This window comes from Trachurus trachurus, assembly GCF_905171665.1.
Source record: "Trachurus trachurus genome assembly, chromosome: 11".
NCBI lineage: Eukaryota > Metazoa > Chordata > Actinopteri > Carangiformes > Carangidae > Trachurus > Trachurus trachurus.
The window spans coordinates 3,125,599-3,149,832 of NC_139904.1; the positions used below are offsets into that span (position 1 = coordinate 3,125,599).

Consider the following 24,234-nt stretch of genomic DNA (forward strand, 5'->3'; position numbering starts at 1 on the left):
TACCTTTAATATTGTTCTTATTTGTTTTTCTTTCAGTTAATGTTCTTGGGCATGGATGAATTTGTTTGTAACAAATTAACTGAGTGGGGTCTCAGCAAATGGATACAAAGATTTAAAGGTAAAGTTGGCTATAGCTGTGTTTCTGTCACTGATGTGTACTACTAATACTGAGACATATCAATATCTAGTAGCAAAGACATTCTCAGTGTAACCTTAAAGTTTACAGCTTAAAAGTTTACATACCATGGACTTTTGGAAAAGACCTTTGCCAAATTCAATTTTTTTTGTGTGTCAATAGTGTGTAAAAACACACTATTAGAGAGAACCCATGTACTGTATATCAGTGTGTGTTGCAACTGTGTACATTTATATTTGTAGTTGTATTTTTGGGCCTGTAGAGGGCGCGGTACGTTCATTTATGTGTTTTTTGCATCTATGGTTTATTGTGTCAGCTAATAGTCACAGGAAGTGATAGGTTACCCGGATGTAGTTTTTTTTACCTGCTCCATAGCAAGAGATGTTCTTCCTCCTCACGTTTGTTTGTAGCCCTTTGTAGTGGCAATATGAGTAAGTAAATCATTAATTACCATTATTAGATTGCAAACTCTTCCGTAGTCTATCCGTGTGTAATTTGTTAATGAAACGAGTGAGGTGATATCGTGGTCTCTTCCCGTAGATCTGTGACTGTTGGATCCGCTACTTCGGTTAGTAGGCTACATATAAACTTGTATTATTTATCTTGTGGTAATTGAGCCTTTCTGTATTCCTTTCAGTTTCACAATTTCTGGCATTAAATTCGATCCAGCCACAACTTTGCCTGTTCCTTGGATGAAAATGTCAGAGAGAGTTTAGCTGGCTGTGAATTCCAGTCTGGACACTATAGTCACACTGGGTGAAACAGTACAGTGAAATCATAGCACTCGGCGAGAGACGTCGACAAACTGTTGGACACTGACTAGAGAGCCAGTGACAGACACATACTCACCTTCACCAGCCCTTCTCAGCCAAGCATAATGGAGACACCAGAGGCTCAAGGTCAAGATTGTGAGGAGACCAGATCACTCTCCGCTCACTACTTAAAGTCCTCAAAATCAGGAAGGCTGACAGTTAGATCATCAGCAAGAGCTTCAAGCAGGTCAGCTACATCAAGCAAAGCAAGTATGGAAGCAGCAAAGGCTCAAGCAGAAGCACAGGCTGCTAAAGCCAGGCTAGCCTACGCTGAGAAAGAAATGAACATAAAGGTGGAAAAAGCTCGCTTAGAAGCAACTCTTGATGTACTTCAGCTACAGAAAGAGGCTGATGCTGCCATGGCCAAAGCAGAGGTGATGGAGTTTGCTGCTGCTCAGCTCGACGCTGCAGAGCAAAGTGGTGAGTTTGACTTCTTGCCTACCCAAGAAACCCCAGAGCAGAAAGTGACTGATTACATAAATAAACACAATCACACAAAGTCAGAAAGACACTTTTATGTAGTATGGTGACACCACCTGTCAGCAGAAACAATCGAAACCTTCGCCAAAATTCACACCTTTTCAACAAGAACCAATTCTCACCACTAGATGGCAGCAAACCAACACTACAAAGAGATGTAGTTCAACAAAGTCTTCCCCACAATGTGTTACAGCCACAGTAGGCCTATAGGTTTACCGCGAACCACACAGCTTCTGACAACGCTGCAAGTGACCACGCAAGGTTCTTACACTGAAAAAAGTGATACTTTGGATCAACTTAAAAAAAATTGCTGTAATTTGTTACACCTAAATTTATTAGTTCTTCACAAATTAAATCTTTGATTTGGTTGAAAACATAAATTTTGATTTAATATAAATACATTTTCTACTTTGAGAAAAAGCCAAAAATTTGCTTTCATACAAAGTAAAAACATTATTCATTACAAAGACCATAAACTATTTTTATTCTTTATTACAACTTATTTTTTTAATTTGAGAAAAACTAATATTTATCACTATATCTAATTAAAGATTTTACTTTGGAAAAAACTAATTAAATTGCTGTAATCCTGTTACATGCAATTTTATTAAGTTTTCTCAACTTAAATTTCTGATTCAGCACAAAGTTAATTTTTTACTTATACCTTAATCAATATATTCTCTTAAATCAACAAGCCAAAATATTATTTTGGTCAATATAATGACATTTTTCACTTTGTACAACTGAAATTTTACCATAAACAAAATATATTTCCCTATAATATAAGACTAGGATTAACTGAACTGATTCACTTAAGATAAAACTAAAAACAGGAAAATTCTCTTCAAAAGACCATTTATTTTTGATTACTCTCAAATAGGCATGTATTAACACTTGAGAAAAACAAACAAACAAAGTTGCATGTAAAACAAAATACACTGTGGTCTTTTCATTGTGTTTTTCTTTAAACCTTATGGAACTGTAAACGCATCAATTGAGAGATTCAAGGTAACAGCATAAAGTATAAAAATAGAGCATCTAACAGTGTCTTTGCTATCCTTTGACAAAATTATCAGAATGTATGAATATCATTATTTTTGATCCATTAGAAAAGCAAGGGACCACCCAAAAAAACAATGATGAACACAGTTGCTATGGAGTCAATGATGAACAAGGGCAGTTCAAGAAAAAAAAGGAACTATTCGTGCTCTCAGTGATCATTCAGAATTTTAGCATTGTTCACATTTCGTTAATATCAGCGCTACTGAAAGAATTCTGTTAACAGAGAATATCAGAAATTAAAGCCTGTTTTGAATCAAAGCTGTTTTTTTATCTTATTTACAATGACCCTTAACATTATCCTGGAATGTATTTGAACACAAGCAATTAAAACAGATCAACATGCTGTATCCAAATGTCTTTCTTTGGGCAACCACATATGTAGAGCTTGACAGTCAGAGCCAAAGAAAATGACACTCAGAGTGTGCAGTCCATCTCCATGAATATTCCTGCAGTTCATCAAAAGTGTGTTTGAGCTCACCTGGACAGCTCAGGTTTAGAGCATAGATGAGGCCAAATAAGAGGGTACATCCATGTGCAATTGATGACAGTTCATTTTTGAAGGTGTGGAGGTGCTCATGCCATATGGTGGCTTTATCCTCCTTCTGATGACAAACACTGCCATTGTCCACTGCTGAAGCTCTCTTTCGGCGCCATCCTTCTCACCAACCTGACAAAAGACAAGACATTTATTGTTTAGATGGCTGTTACTCTGTAAAAGCACATAAGTCCCTCTCTACTTTGTGTAGCAGGAAGTGACGTAATCATACAGCAGAAGACTAGAAGACTACCCTCTCAGCTGTAGTAAACTTGTAGCAGACAGTTAATCAGTTTCTACCTGTGATTTTAGTTATTTTCCTTTGGAAGGGTGCTCTTGTGATACTCCGAGTGTCAAGAGAAGAAAAGTAAGTGTCATTTCTGTTGTATTGTACTTATATTACTTGTATTTCTTCACTGATTGATAAAAGATATTAGTTATCATTCCATAGTCTTATGAGATTATGATGAGTGGCTTGTGTGTTTGGTAGGATGAAAATGTTACTGTTTGTGATGTCGGTGAGTTTTGCAGTATTGAGCAAGTACATACCTGACCAAGAACTTTTCAGCACCTAACCGGTCTTCTCTCTGACAGCTCCTCCCTTGTTCCTGATGATCTCTGATCAGCTTGCTGTGGTGCTTGTCCAAGGAAGCCAGGAATCGTGGTTGAAGTGGAACAGTAGTCATTCTCATCAACTCAGCACTGATCTTTATGAAACAAAATATCACAATCAAATGTTATTACATTACATATCGCATTAAAACTCTGTGGTGTAAAAGATCTGTTTCATGAGATTTTTGTGACCTGAAATTACTTACTTTATCCACTGTGAACAATGCAGGCCATCACTCTTTCACCTCTTCCACTCCTGGTGACCGTAGAAGATCCTACTACTGCCAAACTCAGCTGAAGGGCATCAGACATGCTGAACTCTTGGAATGCTTTGGCTATCATCACTTAGTGAGATCATCTTGATTGTTGCCAAATCTTCAAGTTCAGCAGTAGATGTCAAGTTCACTAGTGCCTCTCCAAGTCTCTGTCTCTGTACTGCCATTTAACACACACTGTCTCTGGAATTCCACCAGGCAGAATTAGCTTCCTGGTGTCATCGGGACACAGGATAACCCTCAGCTCAGCTGGTCTTCTCTCCGCCATGTCAGTCCATCAAAAAGTATCTACGGTAGTAAAAACATGAATACAATAGTGTTAGTTGTAGTACATAATTGGCCATAGCATAGATTCACTCATATTCACATTTCTGGTGAAAATAACAGGACATTCTTGGCAAACTGTGTGTTGTTTTTTTCTTCTCACAATTAAATAGCGTGATAAAACAAAAGCTACTTTTGAAAAAGTTTTCAATTTCCTAGAGTACACACATTAATATACAATCTTACCTTATGCATCTCTTCAGAGAGATGATGTGGCAGCACCCAACGATGTAGTAAGCCAGAGGGTAGGGATCGGTCAGTTCTTGCACCCCAACAAATCTACAGACACTGCAATAATTCAAAAGCTGGAGTAAGTGTAGTGTATGAGATACAAAAAAACCTATGATTATTTCTTCTTTAATATTTGGCTACTTTTAACATTATTTAAAACTGCATGAAATTATTTGAATGAATCATGAATCTTATTGTTATTGTCTGATAAATTTTAGATTATATCTGGTTGCAATTAATGAAATATAACAAAATGACACTAATGTCACTTAAAACGAACATGTAGATAACTTCCACAGTTGTTCATTTAGGGACTTACCAACTGTGACCTTTTCAGGAGCAAACCTGTAAACAGAATTTAAAGATTTCACATTTATTTTTTGTTGGGACAAATAGCATTATCCATGATTGTCACTGCAGACTTCAATTTATTAGACCAATCATCTAACAGCTGTGAAATTCGGTTGTAGCACCAAGCCATGTGAGTTTGTTTACAACAGAAAAGTGCATAGTGATAGCTGACGGAGTGTAAACAAAAACGACATGTGGTATTAAGGGGTAGAGTCTCCCCCAGGACTGCAATAATTAATAAGTGCCAAACACTGCGTCCTGCAACTACCTGCCTTCACACACCTCCACAGTAACTCAACATCCCCCTAACCCACCGCGTAGTTTCACCGTCTTCCCCTCACTCTGCTGCAGAGACAGCTGTGTGTGTGTGTGTGTGTGTGTCCGTGCGTGTGTCTGTGACGGGGACCTGCCTGCAGCCCATCTGGAGGGGAAAAAAAAAAAAAAAAAAACGGTGGCCAGGCAGACCCGTTTCCCGTTTCTACTTTACTGTATTCAAGCCTTATCACAATAACTTACGCACATTGTTTCATAATGCCACTGTACAGCAACATTAACTTTGCACAATAAACAGAGGCAACGGACACGTTGTTGTTAAGGAACGGTTTAGCTAGCGCTAGCATTAGCACACAGAATACCAAGCCGGCCGTGACGATAATGTCAGTTGTCCATTCTGCCACTAGCATTAATGTGCACGGAAAGCCCATGTTGCATTAAAACGGTACAATTTTGAATTCTTACCTTGTTTAAAAGAGTTTCCAGACAGGACAGACGGTCCACACCCGAGGTCGGCACTTGATGCGAGGAAACAAGATGGCGGATTTCAATTTTGGAAACGAGCGCTCTGAGGTGACGTCACGTGGTCACGTGACAGGAAAATCTCTGGTTTAAAGTGAAAATACCATTTAAGTTGAAGCGTTTCTTTTAATTTAGTTCACAGGGAGTGACATTTGCTTTGAAGCAAACTGAAAAAATCAGGTTTAAAGAGGAAACCATCATTTTTCATTAGACCAATTTAAAAATACACTTTAAAGGAATGACACACTAGTTTCACTTTTTTCAGTGTAGCAAAGAGTCAGCTTGTGACTGGAGGACTGACTTATGCTGCGTTCACATGGAGTCCGATAAATGTTAGTGGACGAGAGAATGACGGTAAAACTTGGGGGAGGCCGGCAAAAAATACCATGCACGGCAACGGCAAACGGCAATGCCGTCCCGAGTTCAAATATTTTAACTTTTGCAGTCTACCGCGATGGTAAACTCAACCGAACGTGACGTGTGAGTATGTTGACGTTGCCATAGCAACATGGTAACACATCTTGCCGTTGTGCCGTGCCGTCCTACAGTTTGTTTGTTTTTCCGTAAAGCGGCATTTTCCGTTTACCGTCTGCCGTTTGCCGGACTCCATGTGAACGTAGCATAAGTTTGATGACCAACCAGAAATGTATCTGAGCTGGAAGACCGTTTCAGAGTACCATTGCAGATCTTGGACTAACTATCCACTGAAGAAATAAATCTGCTCATCAAGTGGCTGGGCCCTGAGTCCTCGTCACCCATCTGCTGGTCTAAATATGATCTGGACAAGACTTGAAGAATGCTATGGCTCATCAGAAGCAATAGAAAGAGCCCAAATTTTCCAAAGCTCTCCAGCAAAGAACCTCATAAGCTTCGTGAGCTCTCCGACCTGCTCTGTGAACAGGAAGCTGCAAAGCTAGATGCATACTTACCTGGTTTAAGTTACTTCGGCACAGCCAGGGGAGTAGGGATGGATATCGTTAGGATTTTATCGATACCCATACCCATACCGATACTCCTTATCGGTACTGATACTTATCAATACTCTTATCGATACTACAACATGTAGTTTAGTGTAAAAAATATTATGTTAAAAGATTCAACCGTTTTCTTTTTTTGTTTGTATTTTTAATTAGGGGGGTAACACCAGCAACATACTAAAAAAAATTGACAGCAGAGAAGAACACCTCCTTTGAGCAAGTCAACAGTTAACCTGCAGAAGCTGCAGTTAATCTGTCATCATGATAAAATAGGATCTCCATCAATGGATCTTGATGAATATTTAGCTTTTTTACTCTTAAAGCAGAACTATGCAGGATTTGGGCTGTAATTATTGTGGATCAGAGACACTGTGATGGTAGAGTGACCTATTATGAGGTGAATGGGGTCTAGGCCAATGCGCCCACCCCCTCCCACGGTGACTGTTGTGTAGTGTTTTGTGAGTTATTGAAGTCTAAATCTTAGTGTAAGAAGTACTGCGATTTAGAAGAAAAGAAAAGAAGCAGAGAAAAACACAAGAAAATAATCTGATTTCTGCATGGAGTTTGTGTGTCTTCAGCTTCATGTTCTCACTGATACAACAAACATTAGTGCCACATTTCCATCCTTAATAAAAAATAAATAAGTATTTTGGGATTTTAATTTTTCATGACTGAGATTAAACTGAATATTTTTTAAATTACAGATGAAGAAGTTGACAAGGACGATTTTTATAGTCTTGGTGATCAGGAAATTCCAAAATTGATCCCAAAAATGGAACCAAGAGGAAAATTCAAGGAGAAACTAAAGGTAATGTTCTGCAATCTGCATTGTAAAAATACTTCCCTAAAGTGTCTTAAAAATTATCTTATGGGGATTCATGCTGTTACAGTCCTGATGATACCCACAGATAAACACAAGGGATTTACTAGACTAAAAAAAAACATTTACTGTCATTGATTGAGAATTATTACAAACTATCACCAGGCAGAGCAACAGGCAACATGTCTGCAAACAGTTGTTTCTTCTCCTCAGGTAAGTTGAATGTAGTTTCTCACAGTTTGATGTTATCTAAAACATTAATTGTGGGTAAACAGGTTTTACCCTCATGGCATCCCTATATTTACATGTTAAACTTTACCTGCTGTGTCAACAGCATGAGGAAGGTGCTGACGCTGCTCAGGTAAGAACAACATCAGCCTTCAGGTGTGTTATCTGTCACCTTTCAAAGTTGGCATGTTAGCACAGCATTTTGTCATTTTAAAATGGAATTGATGCTTTCAGACAGTATTTTCTGAAAATTTGACATATCAATGTGAACAGCAAACCATTTTAACCAAACCACATTCCATAAGTACCTCTATTATTTATGTATATGAGACGACAATGAGAAACAATGTCTGTAACAAAGTTTGACTGATCAGTAGTTTCACTGCATCGAAGTGTTGTTGATTGGGGAAATTGCTGACAATGCATACCGTAAAACTTCAAATAATGGCCGATTCCCAATTTACCGCCGATCCCAATTAACCGCCGGGTATAGCAAAATATTTTTTGTATTAAACGCCCATCCCAAATAAACTCCGGGTCAAACATTGTTTTTCTGGTTGCCAAAAGGTATTCTATGCAAATATAGCCTACCTAAACACAAACAAATAACCTTAAACAAATTGAAAAGGGTCTCCAGACATTAAAGCCGGCCAAGGACCGACGAGACGCCTCTTGGCTGGTTGCTCCTGCCCGGTCTGTTCACTTCTCCACTTCTCATCCGCACTTCAACACTTTTCCTGGGCTGCACAGTGTCAGCTCGGCTCGGCTAGCTTCTCATTTGAAATTACTTATTACTCCTTTTAAAAGTAGCATAAACAATTTACTGTTCTGATTTCTCATACGCGTATTTAGTTCAAGCAGAAGTAAGCGATCCGGTCGTTTTGACTAGTTTTGGCTAACTTCGTTAGAATCTATTGGTCCTCGTCCCTACGTCACCACATTCACGCGCATCCCTTGGCTGCACACACAGCCCTTCATGCCGTTCTCTCTCCTCATTGGATAAAGCTTGTAGGATACAAGGAAGTATACAAGACGTTTTCTCCTCGGCTTACAGCAGAGCAGAGTGACTGACAGACCCGTGTTTCGGACCAAACACTCTATGTAAGTGATTGCTGTCAGAAGATATAACTATTTAAGACTTATATTAACACCAATATTCCGCTTACTTCTGCTTTAAGCTATTACGTTGCATTATTATAGTTACTTAATTCCCTCAACAACAAAAAAAGGATGGTGGAGCGAGCTAACACTGTGTAGCCCAGGACAGGTGCTGAATTGTGGGGGAGGAGTGGAGAGACTGGGCGTCCAGGGGGTTTTTACAACTTGGGGCCAATCAGGAAGTCATTCATGTCTCGAGAAACACCGTATCGTTCCACCGCCACCTGTCGCCACGGAGTGAAGCCTCTCTTTCCCCAGAAGGAGGTCCAGTTGTTATATTTGATGAGGTTTAGGTTGAATGGAGACATACTATTAATAAAGGCAGGTCCCAAATAAACGCCTGTTGATTTGAGTGATTTAAGCAAATAAATGCCCTGGCCTTTATTTGGTGTTTTACGGTATAATCACTTGTGAGGCCTTTTCTGAACTCTGCATGCCATTGGTTTGCCAGACTTGGATCAGATAAAAATATTACTGTTCGAACTGTAATATGTATTCAGAGCTTTGTTTGAAAATGCTTGTGTGATTAATCAAACACTGTTTTAATAGCCTGTTTATGTTCATCCTCAGGTTGGGCCGTCCATCAGTAACAAAGGTAAAGGTAAGATATGATGTATCTTATATCTGTAACTAAATATTGACTTATTATGGAAGTGCCACTTTTTGAAGGCTCTTTAACATAGTATATTTGGGTGGCCGCCTTCTGGCCCACAAAATGTGAGAATTGACAAATAAATCAGTAATTTTCAGGCTCCTGATGTTGAAATCCATGTGGTTTTACAAGTTATTCCCTCAGTTGACATCCAATGATGTCATTAGTTTTCTAATGGCGCTTTTCCACTACACTTTCACAGCACGGAACGGCACGGCTCAGCTCATTAAAGGTGCTTTTCCACTACAGCTTAGTTCTTACTAGTACCTCCTCAGCGGGGGCAGGGTCGGCACGGAGGCGATCGTGGGGCCGCATTGTCTGTCTCTCTTTTTTCGATCTGCTCGTCAGCTCCAAACCACTCATCTGCACCTCGTTAACAGACCACAGTGTGGTTTTACACACAGCAACATTTGACTCAGGTGAAGGAATAACAACAGTCTCGATACAGATCAGCTGGCGCTGTTGCTGCTCTGTTTTTGAAATTTCTGGGTTTGATTCTCATGTCGGACGTTGCGCTCGCGCCGACGGTCTGCCCAATCAGTGGAAGGCAGTCGGCTGACGTTACGTTATAGTATCGCTTCAGCTCGCTTGGAACCAGGGCCGAGGAGGTACTAAAACAGTACCTGGTACGAGATACTAGGGCTAGTGGAAAAGCAAAAAAAGCGGGCTGTGCCGCGCCATGCCATGCCCCTACCTGGTACCGGTAGAGGGGGCGGGGCAAGCAGTGGTTCATTTGCATTTAAATGGACAGGCACTGAAAGCAGCCGTTCTGAACAGGGCTGTTTTAAATGGATGAAAAGAGCTGTGATGTTTGATCCTTGGGGTATTTTGACCAAAGCGTGTCACAGGCATGTCTTTAAGACACCTGGGAACTATTTAATTCGTGAAAAAGGAAGGAAGGAATATGTCTCCGTTAAAGCCAAGTTTTAACCCTGCGAGAGGCACATGCAGCAAACCTTTGTCTTTGTTTTAATTCTTTCCTCCTTTTTTTTTAATAAAAAAAATCAATAAGGAAAGAGAACACTGGATCATCTGGGCAAGTCAAGCAAATTCCAGTCACCAGCCAGGAAACGACGATACAGCAGTGGGCGTTTGGTGGATTTTTCATACTCTGGTATTTTTTTAAATTATTTTCTAAACAGTGGCAACCTACAGCCATCTATGGGTTTATTCATGTATTTGTATATTAAATATAAAATTATTTTCCTTGGCTAAAGTAAATAGTGCTTTTTCACCGATTCAGTTCTGTGAACATGTCAAGTTGTCAACAGCATTGTTGTTACTAATCTGTATAAAGCCATAGGCATGTATTGCGCATTCTCCTTCCCTTGATTTAATTTTCCAGCGGCTTCATTGTGAATAAACTTGACACACTATTCATGGTTCCTGGTGAATAACTCTTAACTTTTACTTTGCAAGCAAAAATACTGTCTGAGGTGAAAAACATAATGGACAATGTCGAGGATAAACTTTCAAGCACAACATTCAGTAAATTCCTAAAGTAAGTATGGAGTTTCCAATTTTTAGTTTATAATGCATTTGGAAATAAATTGATATGATCATTTTTTCTTCCAAAATTAGCGCGAGTTTAACCAACAAGTCAGTATTATTCTGTTTGCAAAATGCTGACATCTGCAGCATTACTGATTGTGAGCTGATCTTGTCAATAAGTCTGCTTGACGTGTTATTTATAAAACAAATGTCTTCCTGATTTTGATACACTTTATTCAATGTTTGTATATTTTCCTAATAAATATACAACTCCACACATTTATATTCTCTTGTACAACAGGACTAAAATCTGCAAGTTAAAGACGGACAAGAGGGAGCAGGTCGGTGTGTTTGGTAAAACTGGAGCTGGAAAGAGCTCTCTGATAAATGCTGTCATTGGTAAGAAGAATCTTCTGCCCACTGGAACCATCATGGCATGTACCTCAGTCATGATTAAAGTGGAGGCCAACACAAGCAACTCAAAGTATGAGGCAGAAATTGAGTTCATTACAAAAAAGGTAAATTTAGCTTGAAAAATTACTTGACTTGTTGATAGTGAAATGATATGTAGTATAAATGAACTTAAACATCATTATTTTACTGGTTTTAGGACTGGGAAGATGAGGTCTGGTCCTATATTCAGAAGAATAATTCAGAAGAAGAAAAAAATGAGAATGATGATGATGATGATGATGACGATGGGGACACTGATGAAAAGATGACAGCATTGTATGGAGAAGAATGGAGAAACATTTCAAACCACATGGATGACAAACATTTCAAAGAGATCCCAAAATTTCTCCAGGGCGAGAAGCTGGTTTTGTGTAATGTCTCGGTAAGATTCAAACAAAGCATATTTACAGTCTTCTGACCAAACATGTCACAATTGTCTGTCAGTCACTCTGCTCTGCTCTGAGCCGAGGAGAAAACTTTCCTTGTATCCTACAACCTTTATCCAATAAGGAGAGAGAACGGCATAAAGGGGCGGTCCTCTCTGTGTGTGCAGCCAAGGGATGCGCGTGAATGTGGTGACATAGGGACGAGGGCGGGGACTGCTAACTCCATCTGCTGACAGGAAGTTAGCCAAAACCACCGGATCGCTTACTTCTGCTTTAATATGAAATCAGTCCTTACGTTACTTGTAGGTGGGTACGGAAGCCGAGAAGGGCCAGGTCCGTATAAATTTTTTTTATTACCGTTTTCTCGTGATAACGACTTATTATTTCGTTATCTCGAGATAACAAAGTCCGTTTTCTCGTGATAACGAAATAATCATAGAATGTGTCGTTGACATGGTTGCCATGGTTTCCAGCAACAGGAGGCTACTGTTCAGCTCGAGCATGGGGCAGTTAACTTTTCTACTCTAGCCTACTCACTGGTGTGATTATTGTCCACACCAGCTGTCAACAATAACTTACCAGTAAGTTACACTTAACGTTAGTTTGTATAACGTCACTGTGCTGGGTTTATTTAAGGGGCTACCTGTCCCATCTATCCTGTTTCAGCTAAGCTAACGTTAGCTACTGGCTGCTGCTGTCAGAAATCACAACCTTATCTCGAACCATCAGACACCTGTTGCCTGCGACCACTGACATGTAGGCTAATGTTAATTTGGCAAGACAGCAGTGTTCATAGTGTTCATGAGCTTTATCTGAGCAGCAACTAGCTAACATTACCTTAGCTGAAGCTGCCATAACGTAGTCAACTCTCATGTGTTTATGCTAAGTTAACCTGTAGCTCCTTAAATAAACCCAGCTCAGTAAACAAACTAACGTTAAGTGTAACTTACCGGTACTTCATTGTTGACAGCTCCTCAGAGCAGACTAACGCTAGTGGCAGCTCTTGAAGGCTGAAATCAGGATGATGTGATCACATTAATCAGCTCACTGATTTGAGTTCTACACATGGTTCACTTCTGGGCAATTATCCCACGAAAAACATCTCTTCTGTTACGTTAGATCTGTAGATGTGTAGTGTTTCCAACAGACTCGCTTTAGTAGCCACCTGCTACGAACATACAGCGGCTAACCAGCTGCTACCATGGATGTATTATATAAACCGTCTTTGATTATATTAACCCCGTAAACAGAAGCGATTGCACCGGGGAAACATGTTGCTAGGCAACCATGTCAAAGACACATTCTATGATTATGTCGTTATCACGAGAAAACGGTCTTTGTTATCTCGAGATAACGAAATAAATTAATTCGTTATCACGAGAAAACGGACTTTGTTATCTCGAGATAACGAAATAATAAGTCGTTATCACGAGAAAACGATAATAAAAAAAATATTATGGACGTGGCCGTTCTCGGCTTCCGTAGGTGGGAGATTCTGACGAGATTTTAAAATCTCAATAGCTAAGTCAGAAAAAAATTACCACGAAAAATAGGATAAAAATAATTACCACGAAAAACAGAAAATGATTATAGCTGCTGCGCAGCAATGGTCGGGCCGGGCAATTTTTTTATAGACAAAATCAGTGAATTTTGAAGTGAAAGTTGCAAAGCTGTAGCACTTATGGTTGATCTGTTATGAATTTATTTTCAAAGTTTTGAAATTTAGCTAGATGTTGTAATGTCACCATCAGGACTATTGTCTTATGTTATTATTTGAGGACATCGGACATTTTTATATGTCATCATCATCACCCTTTGCTGGGGCTTGAACCCACATCCTTTGACACCAAGAACCAGCTCCTAACTTACACCTGGTGTGTGGCTTAAGCCTTGTTTATGGTTCCGCGTCGCGTTGACGGCGTACGTACGGCGTAGACCCTACGCCGTTGTGCATTTGAAGTTCTGCGTCGAGGGAACGCGTTGCTCTGCAATACACCGCCAAGCTGCTAGGGGGGAGTGGCTGTGTCTGTGTTTGTATGAAACAACTTTCAAAACACACACAGCCAGTATAACAGAGCATAAAGCCCGCTAGCTTCATGCTAACGTAAAACCTCATAGACAGGCTAACAAATTAGCATCGCTATCGCCGTTCAGCAGGAACCGTGATATCAGTAAAGCTGCTAAAAGTTTTAATAATTTTAATGCGAGAAAGTCACCGTTTGCTCCGACGTTTGTTTTGGGAGAAATGCAGAGGGAGCAGCTACGGGGGCTAGTAGGCTACATCCTAGTAACTTTATCCACAGGTTTTTAGAGATTTAAATGTTGATTCAAATGTTTTACTCATCAGATATTCTGTGGGTAATGGGGGCGGGACTAGATAAGCTTTTGCTTCTCCCGCTTTCCCTTTCGGCCATGTGTATTGTATTACTCGAACTAAGATGAAGTGTGATGATGATGATTTAAATTGACATGCCCGAAATAAACAAATTGATTGATTGATTGATTGATAAGCACTGAGTATTCATGTGTTATAAATGATGAATTCAGTATTTAATGCTTAACTAATGCTTAATAGTGTTTAGCTACTTATTATAAAGTGTTACCCCTCATTCAAATTTTAACTTCTGTCTCCACTTAGGGTTTATTATCTGTTATCTGTATAATTTGAAACATTTTGAATGTGCATCAAAATAAAATCACCTTGGATTGTTTTGCTTTTTTTAATAATTTTATCACAGGCTAAAAAGCTATCTGACCAATTAATCAAATACACAAGAACTGCCTCAGACATGGAAGACGGCAAAGACATAAAGAAGTGGTACTGGCCGCTGGTGAAGTGTGTGACTGTCAAGGTGCCAGATAATGATCTTCTCCAACATGTCACACTTGTGGATCTTCCTGGAAATGGGGACTGTGACAAGAACCGAAATAAAATGTGGAAACAGGTCATTTTTCCCCATAGATTGCTGATTATACTGTGACATCATGTTATTACAAAGACTGATAATTAAATAAATCACTCATAATAATCTTTTTGTTTTGCCACTTCAGATTGTACAAAGCTGTTCTACTGTGTGGATTGTCACTGAAATCAAACGAGCAGCATCAGATGAAGCAGCCTGGGACATCCTGCAACATGTCAGTAGCCTCATTGGAAATGGTGGCGAGTGTCAGCGCATTGACTTTATCTGCACCAAGTCTGAAGAGGATGTAGATCCTAAAAACAGGTAAGTAACTTCACAAGTTCTCATCAACCAATCATCAATCAAAAGTTTAAAAAGTATCCAGGTTAGACACTGATGTGCTCAAGCTGCTTTGGAAGTTGGACCACTTAACAATATTTTTGTGTGTGATTCAGTCTTGACAAAAATATAAATAAAATAAAAAGTCTAATGTGACGACCCTCTCGTGGGCCTGGAGGCTGACTTGGCAGCCAATTGAGGGTCGTCGTCTGATTCAATTCACCTGGGCTCCATGTTATGAAAGCTGGGGTAAGTGTTTTACATGTGATGCCTGTGTCAGAGAGTACAGGTTGCTGGTTGCTGAAAGGTCCAACGAGATATGAAGTAGCTGCAACAAGAGCCTCTGTTGCAATAGTAGTTGGGAGCACATTTTCTTTCCCAACAATATATTGTCCTTTACTTATGTATTTTATGGTATTTTATTAATGGTATGTTTTTATTTATCTGTACAGCAGTTTGGTCAACGTCGGTTGTTTTTAAAGTGCTCTATAAACAAAGTTTGAGTTTGAATATGAGTTGCCAGTTGATCTGATGTTTTCTTATAGTTCAGCGCCTCCTGATTGGAAAAAGATAGAGGACAGAAATGATTCTGCCAGGAAAGCAGTGGAAAAAAAATTTGAAAAAGTTTGGAGAAAGGTGAGTTATGTTGACAAATGTTAAACATGAGTTTTGTCTACAGATGCATGACAATATTGAGATATAAACTTTTTCTTTATTCAGAAACACCCCGGTGTAGATTTTGAAGTGTTCACAGTGAGCTCTCTTGAGTTTCTAAACGGAAACTGGCTAACACCAGATCAAACTGGTAGGTGAAGTCTCCACGATAGAAAATATATAGCTCCAATTTCTTATTTTGTTGTAGTTTATTTCAACCATTTTTATGTCAAAGAACAACCAATAATCTGAAGAGTATCACAGAAATATAATATAATATTACAGAAATTCCCAAACTTAAGGAAGTTCTCCAGGCTCTCAATAACCCTCGCGCAGTGGCCTTGAACTATGTGTCTGGAGCGTACGGGATTCTCTCTCTGATTCAAGGGGCGAGACGCACGGTAGTGGTAAGATTAAAAAATGTAACCTTAATTGTGTTTAATGATTTGTATTGTCATGAATCCATCCACCCATCTATCACTATATCGTATCATACTTGTCGATGTACACACCCAGTCACTGTTGTAATGTTTGTAAGATGATGATGTGTGCGTGTGTGAAAATAAATCAAATCAATCAATCAATGCAGGCTTTCAGGGGCATATACAAAAACCTTACATGCTTGCATTCACATATAATATATCTCCACATAGAAAAGCCCAGACCCTGGGTTCCAACCCAGAGCCTTTTTGTTGTGAACTACTGCACTACTGTGTGGCACATATTATTATTATTATTATTATTATTATTATTATTGATATTCCCAGAATATACTAATATTCATAGGTAATCAACTCACAGAAAAGTCACAAAAAATCAGATGACTGACTTCTTTTCAATTCGTAGAGTAGCATAATGACTACATGATGTCACCCCATACACAAATTTAGTTATTGTTTTCCAGAATTCACAGTAATTAAATACTGTTCATACTTAAGAATGTGTGTTTGATTTCAGACTGAGAAAAAAATGGTGGTGTGCAGAGAGCTTGAAGGAAACATGAAGCGGGAACTTGAAAAAGCCACAGAACCCATGGAAGGCGCTTATAAGGCTTTTGGTGAATGCCTCACTAACGGGGTTAAAGAATCAAAAAGTTCATGTGAAGCAAAATTGGCATCCATCTTAAAGGTAGAGTCAGTAGGTTTGTTCATTGCAGGTTTTTAGGAAAATCCTACAGACCCAACCTTTAAATCCTGTTTGTATTTAAAGCAGAAGTAAGCGATCCGGTCGTTTTGGCTAATGCTGCGTTCCAGGACGGCTTTTGAAACCGTAAATTACAGCTTCAAGTCACAACTTACGACTTTGTAGCGTTCCAGGCAACCCACTCGTGTTTTTCCGACCTGTTTTACCTGTGAAAGTCACTATAACGGCCACTCGTAACTTCTGACCCGTGAACTCGTACCAGATCGAACTGGTACCACTTCACAGGTCGGAAAAACACGAGTTACGGGCTGCCTTGAACACACCATAACAGTCCTCGTCCCTACGTCACCACATTCACGCGCGTCCCTTGGCTGCACACACAGCCCTTCATGCCGTTCTCTCTCCTCATTGGATAAAACTTGTAGGATACGAGAAAAGTTTTCTCCTCGGCTCAGAGCAGAGCAGAGTGACTGACAGACCCGTGTTTCGGTCCAAACACTCTATAGAAGTGATTGCTGTCGGAAGATATAACTATTTAAGACTTATATTAACACAAATATATCGCTTACTTCTGCTTTAATTATACTGTCACAATGATGATCATGATTTTACACCTAATGTGTGTTTGCTATTTTTCCACTTTAGACTCAGGGAGCATCAGGTTGTGGTTTTTGGAGGATGTTGATGTGTGCAGTCCAGAACAATGGCACCTACAAAAAGAAAAAGAAACAAGTCAACATCAACAAGGACTTATGTTCATGGCTGACTGAGAGCATTGATGACGTGTTTATGAAGACCTTCCCGTAAGAAATCACTCAGTGAGGACACAAAACCCTGCATCCATGTTGAGAACTTACCTTTAGACCTAAAGTATACCAAAATTAATATGGACAGACATAAAGAGAAATGTAACTGCTCTAAGTTACTGCCATGTTGTGTTAAAACTGACAAGCAAACAACAATAAGACAGTAACAGTGCTATGACATGCCGTTCAGGAATTTAATCTTTGAATATATGGAATGAATCCTTGAATAGCTATATTAAATTAATCTCTTATTATTGTTGTTGTTAACACATGACCTTCATAATTTCATAATTCGACAAAAGCATGGGCTTCAGTCAGTATAAAAGGCTACTGGACTTGTTCTTGAAGTCGTATCTTATCTTCTTATCCATCCAATTCTGTTTTATATTCTAAATTACAATAAACAATATGATATAATCCCATAACTAAATATATGAAATGTTTGAAATTTTCAATATTTTTCAGAATTCAACAAAAACTTGGACCATTCAGTGGAGCCATCAATGCTTTTTCACTGGACACAGAGAGTCTGGTCCAAAAGTACAAGGAGGTTGAGCTGCATCTGGCTTTTCTCAAATCAGAGGTATGTGAATAAATTTGAATAATGTTATCTTATCCATTTGTCTGTTATAGTTATTTATCATATACCTGTCTACCTATATATGTCAATCAGCCAGTCATTTAAGTAGCAAAGGTTTTTGGGTAGAATGGGTCTTCCAAGCAGGTAAACCTGCCAAACATGGTGAATAACTCTTCTGTTTCTGGATTAAGAGTACTGTGTTTGGAAGGTGGCAGGTGTGTCTACTGTGCCTGTGCAATGCATGAGCCTTGATGTACTTACCATGATGTAAATATGGTGATGTATTCTATTCTTTATGTTCCCTCTTTAAGGAGGAAAATGTTAAGATCGAAATTAACAGCCTGATCCGGGAGCGCAAGAAAAAAATCTACAACAGCCTGATGGAGAGAATTGAGGCTGACATGCAAGAGTGTTATAAAGGTAATACAAAAGATCATGTTCATCATATATATTTTCAGTGCAGAAACATTCAGTTGGACAACAATTTTCTGTTTAATTGTAGACGCAGCAGAATGCAGGGGAGAAGGCGCACTGAAAAACATGAAGAGCATCATTCAGCATCATGTGCATAAATCAAAGGAAACTATGTTTCAGGGGGCAAAAGATGACATGTTGACCCAGCTGGAAAAATTGAAGGTTTATCATATTTTATAATATAAAACAAAATGGTGACATAGTGTTGTTCTGGTTATTGCTGTGTTAACTCACAATTAAGGAGTTTTCTATGCATCATTCTAAACGCTTATTTTGCCACTGAAACACTGCAGCTACTGATCTTATTCTAAGACAGACATACTGTATTTCAAATGAATCAGTCATATATGATGATCATGATTCTGTACATTTTGAACAGAATATTTGAGTGACAAGTGATTTTGTTGCTGAATTAGGTGGATGTCCTGAGAGAACTGAAGGAAACCCTTACGGAATCGATTAAGCAGTTACTGATGACAGATGAATTCTCATTCCCAGGTAGAAAACACTGCAAAAAAATAAAATTACTTATGTAAATATCACTGTCACTGGCACTAATGAATCATTTTTATTAATGTATCTCCTTTTTTAAAGATGTTTCCAAAGAGCTTGAGCAGGTGAAGAGTCAACGCAGTAAACTGAAGCAGCAGATGGATGAATAATGTCACTTATTGGGTAAAACTTTTACCATGTATACTGTACTTTCATCAGTCTCGATGCAATGTTTTAAAGTGTTCTCCTTCTGTTCTGAATGGTGCTTTTAATAACAACTGATTCAACCAGACAGTTTGATTTAGTGTTTCAGTCTGAGCAGCTGACTGTCCTCACACCACGTTTCTTCTGCTGGTGGATATTTCAGGTTTGCTGAGCAGAGAGAAACAGCAGCGGCCCGATGACACTGAATGACCCTGCAGACACCAGGCCTGTGGATCCGTTCTCAACAATGATGTCAACAATCAAGTTTTTATTCTTGTTCTTTTTTTCCAAGTCTTGCTTTGTTGTGTATTTTTACTTTGTTTGATGTGAATGAATTTTATGCAGATGGATATCAACATTTAACATTTCGGATATGAACTGATTATAAAATGTAGTTCAGAGACAGTTGGCTGTAAGGTAGAGGAACACTGTGGTCTACAAGCAACTAGGCCACTACGATAACCTAAAGGTTTTGTGTTTTTAAAGGATTCAATAGTTTTTATATCACATTTTCATGTTTTTCTGTCCATGATTGTATCTTATGACATTAGTGGTTGACTGGTATAGGGGTGGTGATGGTTTTATTCTTCAAATTTATACATTAAGACTTCAAGGTGGACTTAGGTTAGATCTTACATGAACTTTAAAGGGACAACGAGGAGTTTCTCCATCGGCAGAACGAAAAATACTCTCATATTAATGTGGATGAATCTCCGCTACCCACACTTGTTAATGGCTCCATTTTCGATAAATCTATCGTTTTGTCTCTATCGTTATTTTGTTGTTATTAGTGGTGGCGGAAATGCTGGTCGAGCCGACCAGCGTTTCTTTACTTTCGGTTTCGTGGCGAGTCATGAGAATAACGCCGCCGAATCGCCGTTTATGGTCGGAACTACGACGGTATGTGATCGTCTTCAAACCTCTGACTTTAATTCTTGATGAATGAAAACATGAGTCTGTCTTGCGCCGGTCAAAGAATTTCACGGTGCGGAGGCTCATAAATGTAGTGTGAAAACGCCTCGCTTTTCCAAAACTCCTCATTGTCCCTTTAACGAGTCTGACTTTGTTTGATGTGAATGAATTTTATGCAGAACATTTCTTTGTAGAACATTTAGGATATGAACTGATTATAACATTTAGTTCAGAGACAGGTGGCTGAAAGGTAGAGGAACACTGTGGTCTACATGCAACCTAAAGGCTTTGTGTTTTTAAAGGATTGAGTAGTTTTTATATCACATTTTCATGTTTTTCTGTCCATGATTTTATTCTATGACATTACTGGTTGACTGGTATAGGGGTGGTGATGGTTTTATTCTTCAAATTTATATAATAATAAGACTTCAAGGTGGACTTAGGTTAGGTTAGATCTTACATGAACTTTACGTTGTTCAAGTCATGATATTAAATAACAATATTTTCTTTAATATTCAAAGATTAATCATTTAACGTGTGTGTGTGTGTGTGTGTGTGTGTGTGTGTGTGTGTTCATAATAATAATAGAAACACATACGCAAGGAATTGTTGGGTTTTTATTCATTTGTTTACTCTTCTATTTACTACATATTACATTAAGTAATTCATTATGTTTTTCATTATTTTCTCTTTTTAAAAGTGATCTGCAGTGACTCAAAGGCAAAAAAAAAATGGTTTTGATACAGTATATATATACAGTACTGTGCAATAAAGCTCCTTTTTGAGGAGGAAGTGCTGGATGTGTTTTCATTTCTTGAATATTGTGAAATGATCTAAAAGCTCTGTCAGAGAGTTAATATGGAAGTTACAAAGGGAAATTGTTAATATGCAAAATATATGTGCATAACCAAAGTAATTTCATTATTAAATAGCCCTCATCTTTTAGTTGATAGTATTGATTAATTATCTTGAATTGTACTGAGTTATGTGCAAATTACACAATTTGTTGCTATAATAATGACAATATTCAATACATGAACAGAAGGACATTAGGATTACAGAGTAGAGAGAACTGAAGCTAACAACACAGATGGCTTTGAAAAAAAAAAAGAAGTTTCTTGGTCGATGGTATGTTTGATCAGCCATTGTAAGAGAAATTACATATCCTAGAATGTCCTATAGCATACACTTCCTCTTATCTATGATATGAGGGAGGCCATACCATTTATGAGAATTAGAATTACGGACATTCATGTCATGAAGCCACTTTCTTGTGTCACAAAGCAAGATTTTAGAGTTTCTGGAGAACTCTTCATCACTCCAGTTAAAGAGATTGGTTCTGAGATTGGACGATGAGATAAAAATCCCTCATCAATGCAACACAGATAACATGATTCACCATAGCAACAAGAAAAAAAAGCCTCGACCCTCCTACTTCTCACCAGTGGAGTTAGCCTACATATTTGAACACTGACTCACAGTATGAGCATGTATTCCAAAATAAAAAGCAACACTACAGCAGCTGCAAAATGGGCCTCTCTGATATCTGTCCTCAAATTCTTCTCCATCTTTCAAACTCACCTCCTCCTGTGCAGATCCTGGTTTTGTTTCTGCTTCTCTCGAGATGTTTCTGAGAGTCATAGCGAGGTGAGGTCTTTTAATGTTAGTAATGTCAGAAATAATCCACAGTGATTGTTGTAGCTGCAGCTCAGTGTCCAAACTGGCAACCTGGATGATGCTGAAATGCTACTGACTTGGTGTTTGATAGAGAAGGCCAAAACTGAGAAAATCAAAACATACACATTAAAAAATAACCCAATTTTAACCCAACTGCTGGTTCAAATAAGGACAAACCCCTTTTTTGGGTTATTTTAACCCAACGGGTTGGGTTAATCTTTTGGACCCAACTTTTGGGTTGAATATTCAACCCAAGAGTTGGGTTATGCTAACTACAACGTTGGGTTATTTTTAACCCAACTATTGGGTCGTGTATAAAGCACTTGCTTGACCCAATAGTTGGGTTAAAAATAACCCAATGTTGCAGTTAGCGTGGACAGCATTTTTCAAATGAACCGGCCGGTTAAGTCACAGAATTACCCAACCCAACCCAACAAATGGGTTACTCACTGAAAAATAACCCATTTACTTGCACAACCCAGGAATTGGGTTAAATTCATAGCCCTATAACCCTGAAAATGGGTTACACTCTGGAAAAACAACCCAAAAATGTAATTCAACACCAATAACTCAGAATTGGGTTACAGGGATAACCCAACATTTTTAGTGTGTAAACTTCATTTGCAAGTAAAATTTTCTAATGCAATTCTGCCTGTACTATTGCTGTGTTTTTCATCAATACTTGACATGTCCTCACCAGCATGATCAACGCAAAGATTCAAGATACTTTATTGAAATTTAAGGTGCACAGTCAGGTACGGACTGATAAAAAATGAGAGAATAAAAATAGAATAAATTAAACAAAAATTAAACAACTCCCCTTCCTCAAACTTCAAACTTTATTTATTTATAAAGCACCTTTCATACATATAAAAATGTAAAAGACCCTCCCCCGCCTACTCCCAGCGTGGAGGGCCCCCTGTGAGGAAAACACTGGAGCTAGACTTGAAAGAAAACATGATAAAATCAACATTAAAAAGATTAAGAATAGAGAGGCTAAAAGAAAAAACCTAAGATACAATACGTAAAACAATATCCTAAAAGTTTCTAAAAAATATTCTAAGGTCTGAATAAAACCATAAATAACTAGTTAAAAAGGAGTTTCTCATCCCTTGTTGCATTCAATGGCCTTATACCACCTTCTTCTGCTTCTTTTTCCCTACCAGCACCTGTAAAACTCATAATTTACATATTATTATTATTATTACGAAGGTTGTGAATTGATTTAAAAAAAAATAATTGCAGATAAATTGCACATTTTTAATTTGTTTTTACATTTAATTATGGAAAAATATGCAAATTTGACTTTATTACACATGAGCCCCTCCAAAAAAAAAATCCCTCAAAGGTCTCATATTTTACGAAGGAGTATTAGGGCCAGCCAAAAAAAAACAGCCCCCCCAAAAAAAATCCAGCACAAGAAAAAAAAAAGTCCGGCACAAGAAAAAAAAAAAAAGTCAGGCAAAAATAAAAAAATAAAAATCCGACACAAGAAAAAAAAAAGCCAGGCAAAAAATTAAAAAAAACTGTAGGCTTGACCCTATGGCTTGACCACATACCACAACAAAGCGACAAGCGACTGACTGCTCCATGACAGCAGCAGAGTGACAGTCAGGCTCTTGTAGTAGTATTTGTAAATACTACAAGTACTACAGGAGAGGAGGAGAGGAGATAGGCCTATCCTGTATAGTATTTGTATTTGTAAATACTACAGGAGGAGGCAGAGACCTGGATCACGGTGGTCTAGTCACGGAGGTGTCTCCAGTCACGTTTAGTCACGCTAAACATTAGCTCATATAACGTCTCTATGTAACTTATAAATGATTGTGTGTGTTTGTTTTGGGTGGGGGGGGGGGGGGGGGGGGGGGGGGGGGCAGCCATACTGTAGATATGGGGGACAGCAATGAAGAACATGCATTGCTGATTGCTGTAAGTTACGTTAGCAGCAGGTTGGACACGGAAGTGATTCGTGTTTTCATTGTCATACTCCGGCATTGAGTCAAAGTTAATCGGCTTTATTGTTCACTTTTATGGCGCTGCAGAGTTTGGCAGCCTGTCTGTCACTCTGCTGCTGTCATTGAGCCGACAGTCGCTTGTCACTTTGTTGTGGTACGTGGTCAAGCCTCTGCATTTTTTTTATCTTTTTTGCCTGGCTTTTTTTTTTTTTTCTTTTGCCGGATTTAAAAAAATTTTGCCCGACTTTTTTTTTTTTTCTTGTGCCGGATTTTTTTTTTTTTTTTTTTTCTTGTGCCAGATTTTTTTTTTTGCTTGC

The 24,234-nt window shown here is 38.6% G+C and overlaps 1 protein-coding gene across 1 annotated transcript; it reads left to right on the plus strand.

The window, feature by feature from the left end:
• Positions 1 to 51: 51 nt before the first annotated feature.
• On the plus strand, positions 52 to 19,339 carry LOC310993831 (nuclear GTPase SLIP-GC-like; the record flags this gene model as incomplete). Its single annotated transcript, XM_083982311.1, has 9 exons — positions 52 to 118; positions 677 to 680; positions 7,745 to 7,771; positions 11,241 to 11,457; positions 14,517 to 14,723; positions 14,830 to 15,005; positions 18,089 to 18,206; positions 18,515 to 18,623; positions 19,272 to 19,339. The coding sequence occupies 9 exons, from the start codon at positions 52 to 54 to the stop codon at positions 19,337 to 19,339; spliced, it is 993 nt and encodes a 330-aa protein (XP_083838437.1).
• Between the last annotated feature and the right edge of the window lie 4,895 nt (positions 19,340 to 24,234).